Source organism: Bombina bombina, chromosome 1, assembly GCF_027579735.1.
Source record: "Bombina bombina isolate aBomBom1 chromosome 1, aBomBom1.pri, whole genome shotgun sequence".
Classification (NCBI taxonomy): Eukaryota; Metazoa; Chordata; class Amphibia; order Anura; family Bombinatoridae; genus Bombina; species Bombina bombina.
Genome location: NC_069499.1, coordinates 1,038,044,591 through 1,038,056,655, shown reverse-complemented (window position 1 = coordinate 1,038,056,655; position 12,065 = coordinate 1,038,044,591). Strand labels below are relative to the sequence as shown.

At 37.4% G+C, this 12,065-nt stretch overlaps 1 protein-coding gene across 1 annotated transcript in view; it reads right to left on the bottom strand.

Moving 5' to 3' along the window:
- PABPC1L (poly(A) binding protein cytoplasmic 1 like) overlaps nucleotides 1-12,065 on the bottom strand; it is a 756,219-nt gene that overhangs the window by 271,161 nt on the left and 472,993 nt on the right. Inside the window, exon 7 of the mRNA XM_053716712.1 lies at nucleotides 9,541-9,636. Coding sequence (XP_053572687.1) covers nucleotides 9,541-9,636 — 96 coding nt within the window. The remainder of the gene's footprint in view (nucleotides 1-9,540; nucleotides 9,637-12,065) is intronic.

The following is a 12,065-nucleotide window of genomic DNA, read 5'->3' as shown; positions in this document are numbered from 1 at the left end:
ATAACTCCAGACGGAGCATGAGAGGAAACGCAGGGCACTGCATGTGCAGATGAATAGGATTGGGATGCTTGAGGAGAAAGCTGCGGCACATCTGAAAAAGCAGGCTCCTGAACAGCATCCGCATTAGTTAATGATGGCTCAGGGTCAAAAAGTATTTCTATAAGCTAAAGTTCTTTCAATACATGAACAAAAAGGTACTGGGAGTTCCACCTAGGCATCAAAACATAAGCTACAGGTAACATCCTGCACATCCTCCTGATCCATAATACAAAAAGAAGCAAACTAAAAAAAAAACACACTCTTCACATCCCTCTGACATTCACTGCACTCTGAGAGGAAAACCGGGCTTCAGCCTGCTGCGAAGCGCATATCAACGTAGAATCTAGCACAAACTTACTTCACCACCTCCATGGGAGGCAAAGTTTGTAAAACTGAATTGTGGGTGTGATGAGGGGTGTATTTATAGGCATTTTAAGGTTTGGGAAACTTTGCCCCTCCTGGTAGGAATGTGTATCCCATACGTCACTAGCTCATGGACTCTTGCTAATTACATGAAAGAAATATTGGTTATGCCACGAGCCTTATGCCTGAAATAATAAAAATTAACTGCTATGTATGCATTTTGCTCTTTGTGCTGGAGCCAGACCAGATTCTCCACAGATAGTGGCTCATGTGGACATGCAAGGTATTGTGATACCATAATACCATGGTATGGTAAAATATGGTACTAAGCAATCAGTTTGAGATATGGAATACTTTGCAGTGGATACGTATGGCTGCTGTCATATTCAGGGCCACACACACACACTCACAAATGGTCAAATTCACATATTCGGGGACACACCTGGTCAAACACATTCAGGCTCACACACAAAGAATCACAGCTACATGCAAGGACTAGCACAGAGTCGCACATGAATACACCCATGACCAGAGAGAGACAGTAAAACATTCACCCATGATGCAAATGCACAGGTGGTCAAATTCACTCAGACACCTGGTTAAAAACGCACACAGGGTCTCGCACACAATAATGTACATAGCCATACCCACTTAAAGGGACATACACAGAGAATTATATTACATGCACACAGAATTGCATTTATCAGAGAAACATTCAATATAATATAAAATTACATACTTGGGTAATGTTTAGTTCAGCACAATTTTGACTCTATAAACCAAACATATAAATACTAATAGTAAACTTTTTATACTGTATATTTTTTCCCTAAAATGTTATCTAAGAAATACCACTTATAAAAAGACAGGGTTACCAGAAGAGGTGTTAAAGGACAGAAACAGCAGAGGAATGTTTGATGCTGCTTCTCTAACAGAGCCGTATTCCGCATTACAGGCTAGGTCTGACCTCCTGACACTAATTAGAAGGTTGGTGCTTGCAAGGTAAAATATTTAATTGGTAGTAAGACAGGACTGTGAAAGCACAAACACTAAGAGTAAGGCTGACACTTTTCTCACCTTCCTTTCCTGAACACTCTGCTCTGCAGCAGATGTCACATGATCGCACAGGAATTTGAGAATGTGTAACTGCAGCAGGATGAGAAAGTTAGTTCAAGAAAGAGCCTTAGCCTTCCTCTGCAATAGGATTCTTAGCAGGTCTTTGTTTACACCTATTTATTTGCTTCCCTGCGCTCTCTGCCGTTGAATGGATCTTGAAGTAGCAGCTAAGTAATGTCTCAAGGGAAGGGGAGTGCAAACACTTCCCAAAGTCCTATTTCAGCCCCTAGGCTTTTAGCATATGGGGCAATTGTCCATGGCCCAGTCTGCCCCTGGGCAGGGCCAGGATAACTGGTCAACCCACCAGGAACTTGCCCGGTGCACCCAATGGCCAGTCTGGGCCTGATTTAGGACAGCCAATAATATATTCTAATTGGTTGCAAAGAGCCAACAGAGAACCAGAATGTTATACATGCAAACTCTGCCAGGCCTGCAACCATATAGAAAGGGACAGATATTTTATAGCTAGGTCTGAAAACACCTACAAAATACGTTCTAAGATTACATGCAGGAGTGAGGGTTTGATTTATTTAGTGCAATGCAGCTGCCCTCTCCTATGTCGGTAAAACGACAAGCACTACGTGACTGCACTTTGGAACATCTGCAGGACTTTGAAAATAGAGAGGACATCAAGCATAGCACAACATTTTAAGTTGCATCACAACTCCTCTACCAAAAGCTTTAAATTCATTTGGATTGAAAGTGTTAATTTAGGGATTGGTGTGGAGAATAAGAATTTTATTACAACATGAATCATGTTGGATTTTTAATCTGGATACACTAAGCCCTAATGTTTTGAATAAAGAATTGTTTTCCTAATTTCTGTAATTGTCCTGTTAACTCCTAATCCACTTTTTTTCTCTATCAAAACAAGTTGGTTCAGTCGCTTTTGTGGTTGTAAATGGAATGATTATACAGTCCTGCATGTAACTGAAAAAGTCTTATAGTATATACTTCGAAAACATCTAGGTACTGCCATGGTTCAAGTCATTGTTTATCATTATAATAGTACGTTAGTTAAAATATGTGTCATAAATAGTTAACATTTAAACATGTATTATGCAGAAAATATACACAGGATAATTTCTACGAGAAAGGGTGTTAGTTACCTTATATAATTTGAAACAAGTATTTATTGGCTATCGACTTAGAAGAAGCCCGCCAGAGTTGAAAATATCGTTGGCTGCTACTTTATAATTCCCATGTAATTTGTAAACAGGAAGAAAAAAGTAGCTGCATCTACGATGCTGAACTTTTCAGAAGTCAATAACCATGGAACACATAACCGTATCAGACAGTGACCCAGCTCTGAGTAGTGCACTGTAATCACCCAAGCTTCTCCGTTGTTTTGATTGGCTGGATTACCAAGCAGCCGACCATGTCTAAGAACTTGCCCTCCAGATATCATTAGCTGTGGCCAGTGGTCTTATTTGGGCTTACTTTATTTGTCGGTTTTAGCAGATAAGCATGTTTAGAGCAGATCAGTGTAGCCTTGCTACCGTAATGAAAATTGGGGGTACCTACTAACTTTTCAACTATGGATTCGGTACTTGAGGAAAAGCTTACATATACAGAATATGTACCATTTTTAATTTTTTTACCATCTTCTATTTGTCTCTTGGAACTGCACTGATATTTATTACATAATAGCAAAAAAATAAACATTTTAGATATGTTCTTTAATGGATATTTAGTAAAATGGTTTATTGAGGCAGAGTGCTGTTAAGTCTATAGATTTTTTTTCCTCTATTTTTTTTTTTATTGTTGATAGACTTTAGCACCGTTATTATATACAGTAACTATTGCCTGCCCTAATTTTCCTGTATGCAATTGAATAATGTACAAAACAAAAGCTAAATGAAGCAGTGGTTAACTGTTCACATGAAAATGTAGCTTTGTGATCAGTAATTTTTTTTTTTAATGTTTGGGTACACCAGTCTTTAAATGTAGCCTTCAATTTGCATAACTAGACAACTCTCTAAAAGATTAGAAAAACATAATTTATGTAAGAACTTACCTGATAAATTCATTTCTTTCATATTAGCAAGAGTCCATGAGCTAGTGACGTATGGGATATACATTCCTACCAGGAGGGGCAAAGTTTCCCAAACCTCAAAATGCCTATAAATACACCCCTCACCACACCCACAATTCAGTTTAACGAATAGCCAAGAAGTGGGGTGATAAGAAAAAAGTGCGAAAGCATATAAAATAAGGAATTGGAATAATTGTGCTTTATACAAAAAAATCATAACCACCCCAAAAAAAGGGCGGGCCTCATGGACTCTTGCTAATATGAAAGAAATGAATTTATCAGGTAAGTTCTTACATAAATTATGTTTTCTTTCATGTAATTAGCAAGAGTCCATGAGCTAGTGACGTATGGGATAATGATTACCCAAGATGTGGATCTTTCCACACAAGAGTCACTAGAGAGGGAGGGATAAAATAAAGACAGCCAATTCCTGCTGAAAATAATCCACACCCAAAATAAAGTTTAACGAAAAACATAAGCAGAAGATTCAAACTGAAACCGCTGCCTGAAGTACTTTTCTACCAAAAACTGCTTCAGAAGAAGAAAATACATCAAAATGGTAGAATTTAGTAAAAGTATGCAAAGAGGACCAAGTTGCTGCTTTGCAAATCTGATCAACCGAAGCTTCATTCCTAAACGCCCAGGAAGTAGAAACTGACCTAGTAGAATGAGCTGTAATTCTCTGAGGCGGAGTTTTACCCGACTCAACATAGGCAAGATGAATTAAAGATTTCAACCAAGATGACAAAGAAATGGCAGAAGCTTTCTGGCCTTTTCTAGAACCGGAAAAGATAACAAATAGACTAGAAGTCTTTCTGAAAGATTTAGTAGCTTCAACATAATATTTCAAAGCTCTAACAACATCCAAAGAATGCAGCGATTTCGCCTTAGAATTCTTAGGATTAGGACATAATGAAGGAACCACAATTTCTCTACTAATGTTGTTGGAATTCACAACTTTAGGTAAAAATTCAAAAGAAGTTCGCAACACCGCCTTATCCTGATGAAAAATCAGAAAAGGAAACTCACAAGAAAGAGCAGATAATTCAGAAACTCTTCTGGCAGAAGAGATGGCCAAAAGGAACAAAACTTTCGAAGAAAGTAATTTAATGTCCAATGAATGCATAGGTTCAAACGGAGGAGCTTGAAGAGCCCCCAGAACCAAATTCAAACTCCAAGGAGGAGAAATTGACTTAATGACAGGTTTTATACGAACCAAAGCTTGTACAAAACAATGAATATCAGGAAGAATAGCAATCTTTCTGTGAAAAAGAACAGAAAGAGCAGAGATTTGTCCTTTCAAGGAACTTGCGGACAAACCTTTATCTAAACCATCCTGAAGAAACTGTAAAATTCTCGGAATTCTAAAAGAATGCCAAGAAAAATGATGAGAAATACACCAAGAAATATAAGTCTTCCAGACTCTATAATATATCTCTCTAGATACAGATTTACGAGCCTGTAACATAGTATTAATCACAGCGTCAGAGAAACCTCTTTGACGAAGAATCAAGCGTTCAATCTCCATACCTTTAAATTTAAGGATTTCAGATCCTGATGGAAAAAAGGACCTTGTGACAGAAGGTCTGGTCTTAACGGAAGAGTCCACGGTTGGCAAGAGGCCATCCGGACAAGATCCGCATACCAAAACCTGTGAGGCCATGCCGGAGCTACCAGCAGAACAAACAAGCATTCCTTCAGAATCTTGGAGATTACTCTTGGAAGAAGAACTAGAGGTGGAAAGATATAGGCAGGATGATACTTCCAAGGAAGTGATAATGCATCCACTGCCTCCGCCTGAGGATCCCGGGATCTGGACAGATACCTGGGAAGTTTCTTGTTTAGATGGGACGCCATCAAATCTATTTCTGGAAGTTCCCACATTTGAACGATCTGAAGAAATACCTCTGGGTGAAGAGACCATTCGCCCGGATGCAACGTTTGGCGACTGAGATAATCCGCTTCCCAATTGTCTACACCTGGGATATGAACCGCAGAGATTAGACAGGAGCTGGATTCCGCCCAAACCAAAATTTGAGATACTTCTTTCATAGCCAGAGGACTGTGAGTTCCTCCTTGATGATTGATGTATGCCACAGTTGTGACATTGTCTGTCTGAAAACAAATGAACGATTCTCTCTTCAGAAGAGGCCAAAACTGAAGAGCTCTGAAAATTGCACGGAGTTCCAAAATATTGATCGGTAATCTCACCTCCTGAGATTCCCAAACTCCTTGTGCCGTCAGAGATCCCCACACAGCTCCCCAACCTGTGAGACTTGCATCTGTTGAAATTACAGTCCAGGTCGGAAGCACAAAAGAAGCCCCCTGAATTAAACGATGGTGATCTGTCCACCACGTTAGAGAGTGTCGAACAATCGGTTTTAAAGATATTAATAGAGATATCTTTGTGTAATCCTTGCACCATTGATTCAGCATACAAAGCTGAAGAGGTCGCATGTGAAAACGAGCAAAGGGGATCGCGTCCGATGCAGCAGTCATAAGACCTAGAATTTCCATGCATAAGGCTACCGAAGGGAATGATTGTGACTGAAGGTTTCGACAAGCTGCCATCAGTTTTAGACGCCTCTTGTCTGTTAAAGACAGAGTCATGGACACTGAATCTATTTGGAAACCCAGAAAGGTTACCCTTGTCTGAGGAATCAATGAACTTTTTGGTAAATTGATCCTCCAACCATGATCTTGAAGAAACAACACAAGTCGATTCGTATGAAATTCTGCTAAATGTAAAGACTGAGCAAGTACCAAGATATCGTCCAAATAAGGAAATACCACAATACCCTGTTCTCTGATTACAGACAGAAGGGCACCGAGAACCTTTGTAAAAATTCTTGGAGCTGTAGCAAGGCCAAACGGCAGAGCCACAAACTGGTAATGCTTGTCCAGAAAAGAGAATCTCAGGAACCGATAATGATCCGGATCAATCGGAATATGCAGATATGCATCCTGTAAATCTATTGTGGACATATAATTCCCTTGCTGAACAAAAGGCAAGATAGTCCTTGCAGTTACCATCTTGAACGTTGGTATCCTTACATAACGATTCAATATTTTTAGATCCAGAACTGGTCTGAAGGAATTCTCCTTCTTTGGTACAATGAAGAGATTTGAATAAAACCCCATCCCCTGTTCCTGAACTGGAACTGGCACAATTACTCCAGTCAACTCTAGATCTGAAACACAATTCAGAAATGCTTGAGCTTTTACTGGATTTACTGGGACACGGGAAAGAAAAAATCTCTTTGCAGGAGGTCTCAACTTGAAACCAATTCTGTACCCTTCTGAAACAATGTTCTGAATCCAAAGATTGCTAACAGAAGTGATCCAAATTTCTTTGAAAAAACGTAACCTGCCCCCTACCAGCTGAGCTGGAATGAGGGCCGCACCTTCATGTGGACTTAGAAGCAGGCTTTGCCTTTCTGGCTGGCTTGGATTTATTCCAGATTGGAGATGGTTTCCAAACTGAAACTGCTCCTGAGGATGAAGGATCAGGTTTTTGTTCTTTGTTGAAACGAAAGGAACGAAAACGATTATTAGCTCTGTTTTTACCCTTAGATTTTTTATCCTGTGGTAAAAAAGTTCCTTTCCCGCCAGTAACAGTTGAAATAATAGAATCCAACTGAGAACCAAATAATTTGTTACCCTGGAAAGAAATGGAAAGTAGAGTTGATTTAGAAGCCATATCAGCATTCCAAGTCTTAAGCCATAAAGCTCTTCTAGCTAAAATAGCTAGAGACATAAACCTGACATCAACCCTGATAATATCAAAGATGGCATCACAGATAAAATTATTAGCATGCTGAAGAAGAATAATAATATCATGAGAATCATGATGTGTTACTTGTTGCGCTAAGGTTTCCAACCAAAAAGTTGAAGCTGCAGCAACATCAGCCAAAGATATAGCAGGTCTAAGAAGATTACCTGAACACAGATAAGCTTTTCTTAGAAAGGATTCAATTTTCCTATCTAAAGGATCCTTAAACGAAGTACCATCTGACGTAGGAATAGTAGTACGTTTAGCAAGGGTAGAAATAGCCCCATCAACCTTAGGGATTTTGTCCCAAAATTCTAATCTATCAGACGGCACAGGATATAATTGCTTAAAACGTTTAGAAGGAGTAAATGAATTACCCAATTTATCCCATTCTTTGGAAATTACTGCAGAAATAGCATTAGGAACAGGAAAAACTTCTGGAATAACCACAGGAGATTTAAATACCTTATCCAAACGTTTAGAATTAGTATCAAGAGGACCAGAATCCTCTATTTCTAAAGCAATTAGAACTTCTTTAAGTAAAGAACGAATAAATTCCATTTTAAATAAATATGAAGATTTATCAGCATCAACCTCTGAGACAGAATCCTCTGAACCAGAAGAGTCATCAGAATCAGAATGATGATGTTCATTTCATCTGTAGGGAGAGAAGTTTTAAAAGATTTTTTACGTTAACTAGAAGGAGAAATAACAGACCTAGCCTTCTTTATGGATTCAGAAACAAAATCTCTTATGTCATCAGGAACATTCTGCACCTTAGATGTTGAAGGAACTGCAACAGGCAATGGTACTTTACTAAAGGAAATATTATCTGCATTAACAAGTTTGTCATGACAATCAATACAAACAACAGCTGGAGGAATAGCTACCAAAAGTTTACAGCAGATACACTTAGCTTTGGTAGATCCAGCACTAGACAGCGATTTTCCTGTAGTATCTTCTGACTCAGATGCAACGTGAGACATCTTGCAATATGTAAGAGAAAAAACAACAACATATAAAGCAAAATTGATCAAATTCCTTAAATGACAGTTTCAGGAATGGGAAAAAATGCCAAAGAACAAGCTTCTAGCAACCAGACGCAATGAAAAATGAGACTTAAATAATGTGGAGACAAAAGCGACGCCCATATTTTTTAGCGCCAAATAAGACGCCCACATTATTTGGCGCCTAAATGCTTTTTGGCGCCAAAAATGACGCCACATCCGGAACGCCGACATTTTTGGCGCAAAATAACGTCAAAAAATGACGCAACTTCCGGCGACACGTATGACGCCGGAAACGGAAAATAATTTTTGCGCCAAAAAAGTCTGCGCCAAAAATGACTCAATAAAATGAAGCATTTTCAGCCCCCGCGAGCCTAACAGCCCACAGGGAAAAAAGTCAAATTTTTGAAGGTAAGAAAAAATGATTAAGTCAAATGCATAATCCCAAATATGAAACTGACTGTCTGAAAATAAGGAATGTTGAACATTCTGAGTCAAGGCAAATAAATGTTTGAATACATATATTTAGAACTTTATAAACAAAGTGCCCAACCATAGCTTAGAGTGTCACAGAAAATAAGATTTACTTACCCCAGGACACTCATCTACATGTTTGTAGAAAGCCAAACCAGTACTGAAACGAGAATCAGCAGAGGTAATGGTATATATAAGAGTATATCGTCGATCTGAAAAGGGAGGTAAGAGATGAATCTCTATGACCGATAACAGAGAACCTATGAAATAGACCCCTTAGAAGGAGATCACTGCATTCAAATAGGCAATACTCTCCTCACATCCCTCTGACATTCACTGCACGCTGAGAGGAAAACCGGGCTCCAACTTGCTGCGGAGCGCATATCAACGTAGAATCTAGCACAAACTTACTTCACCACCTCCATCGGAGGCAAAGTTTGTAAAAACTGAATTGTGGGTGTGGTGAGGGGTGTATTTATAGGCATTTTGAGGTTTGGGAAACTTTGCCCCTCCTGGTAGGAATGTATATCCCATACGTCACTAGCTCATGGACTCTTGCTAATTACATGAAAGAAATCTATATTACTCATAAGATTGTAATGTTGACATAGCCAAGCCAAACTAAAACAAGTTACTATAATACTCTAACTCTGATACATTAAACGTTGCATCATGTATAATATGCTTCACAGTTTAACAGGTGATATATTGCCTCTGTCAGTTATCACAGTTACCTTTGCACTTGTAATCATACCATATGGCGAAAACTCTTTCCTGAGCCTATCATCATCAATGCCATCATCCAAGTTTTTCACATACAAGTTAACACCCTGTAAAAGAAAGTTATTTACAATGTGCAATTAATTAGTTCTATATAGGGATACAATATATAAAAACAAGACAGACTAAAACCAAAGGGGTAAAGGGTGGGGAAAAAAAAAGTGTGTGGATTATTGCTGGTAAATAGGAATGTTGAAGGTATCCAGACTAAGGGATATAATATTGGAATGAAATATAAGTCATGGCTCAGAGTAAATATAAATCACTGTAGTAAATGGAGGATGATAGGCTTACAGTTAGGGATGGGCGAATGTGTTTATATCCGAATTCGAATGTTAGAACGAATGTTATTGTAGAAATTCGATTTACATAATAGAATGTTGATAAGAACGAATATTCTTAAAAATTCGATTTTCGAATGTCACATTCGAATTCGAATGTCACATTCGAATATCACATTCAAATTCGAATATTACATTTATAAAACACAATTGTAGACTAGAAACACTAGAATGTGACATTCGAATCAAATGTCACATTCAAATTCGAGTATTACATTTATAAAACACAGTATTAGACTAGAAATACTATTTTGAATTCGAATGTCACATTCGAATCGAATATCACATTTGAATCGAATATCACATTTAAAACACAGTATTAGACTAGAAATACTATTTCAAATTCAAATGTAGCATTCAAATTCGAATATTACATTTATTAAACACAGTTGTAGACTAGAAATACTATTTCAAATTTGAATGTCCCATTCGAATTCGAATGTCACATTCAAATATTACATTTCGAAATTGAATGAATACATAGCTAAACATTCTATTATTCGAACGAATATTTTCGAGTTTTTTTGAAAAATTCGAAAACGAAAATTCAAAAATAGAATGTTAAACATTCGAAATTCGATTCGAACGAACAAATGTATCAAAATTAGTTTTAAATTTCGAATTTTTAGAAACATTCGCCCATCCCTACTTACAGTGTGAATTTTAAAGGAGCTGAAAGACTAAGAACAACGAAGGTTACAGCTCCATGTGCAGTTTCCTGCTCTTCTGTACACCATTAGCAAACGTGAGCCCTTCAAGATATACTTAATATAAAACAGTGCACAGAATATATACACACTTTATACTTCTAGAAAATGACAGTACCCATTAGTAAAACTGGGATAACTTGGAATATATGCAGGAGTAACCGCGTATAGTTAGGTCCAAAAGCATTTGGACAGTGACAATAAGTATTTGGCTCTGTACACCCCCACAATCTATTTTAAGTGAAGAAATTAAGATGTGATTATATTTTCTTTACAGAACATATTTCTATGCTTATTTACAATTAAGACATAGTTTAGCTCATTAGGGACCATGGTAGGATATGGGCCTGGTCTGAAGTACAAGGGTTAGTAAGATTTAGTGCAAAATTGGAGATTAATGTTATCCATATAGAGGAGGCAGAGCACAATTTTAAGAGCCTAAAACGTGCAACAAGATCTATGGCATGGCAAGAGTCACGTTAGATTATTGAATAAATCCTATAACACTCCATATATTCATTATCTAAATGGAGCAAAATCCATCAGTTGTGACTCTCCTTGCCAGGCACCTAATGCAAACATTTTTGGATTTGTCTTAAAATAGTGCTCTTTTGGTATCACCTTGGTAGGCCGTAATAGAAGTTAATGGGAATCTGTTAAAGCCCTTAGTATGTCACTTAACAATTACTCCACTGTGATACACAACCATTTTTTGATGGAAGACATAATCCCTTTCTCTGAATCCGTTGAAATATTGTTCTATGGACAGTTGGGTATACATTTTCTTAGAAATTCTAATTATGAGCAGGATGTTATAATTAGAGGAGACTTGACTGTGATAATAGCCTGCTTAGAGGAATAAGTACAAATTTCATAGTAGTTTGTTAAAGGTTGGATTATCTCTGTCTCTTTTTAAATTGTATTTATTTTTATTGTTCACTATGCTATATAGATTTAAAGATTGCAGTCATTTTTCTATTATGTTTTTCTTTGTTCAATTCTGGTCATTGTTTGTTATTTTTTAAAAATAAGAGACTAAACACAATTTTTTTCATGATTTAGATAGAGAATATGATTTTAAACAGCTTTCAAATGTACTTCTATTGTCTATATTGCTTCCTTCTCTTAGTATCTTGTTTAATAGCAATGCACATGGGTAAGCCAATATGAGGCATACATGTGCAGCTATCAATCAGAAGCTCCAGAGCCTATCTAGATATGCTTTTTAACAAACAATACCAAGAGAACAAAAAAATAAATATAAATAAATGTGTTAGTTTAAAATTGGATGCTCTTGCTGAATCAAGAAAAAAAATATGGATTTCATGTCCCTTTAAATTATCCAGTACGGGGAGTTAATATTTGTGTATAGTACACTGGGAATTAAGTGTACTGACTGTACTTTATTTTTTCATTATGAATTCTCATCTA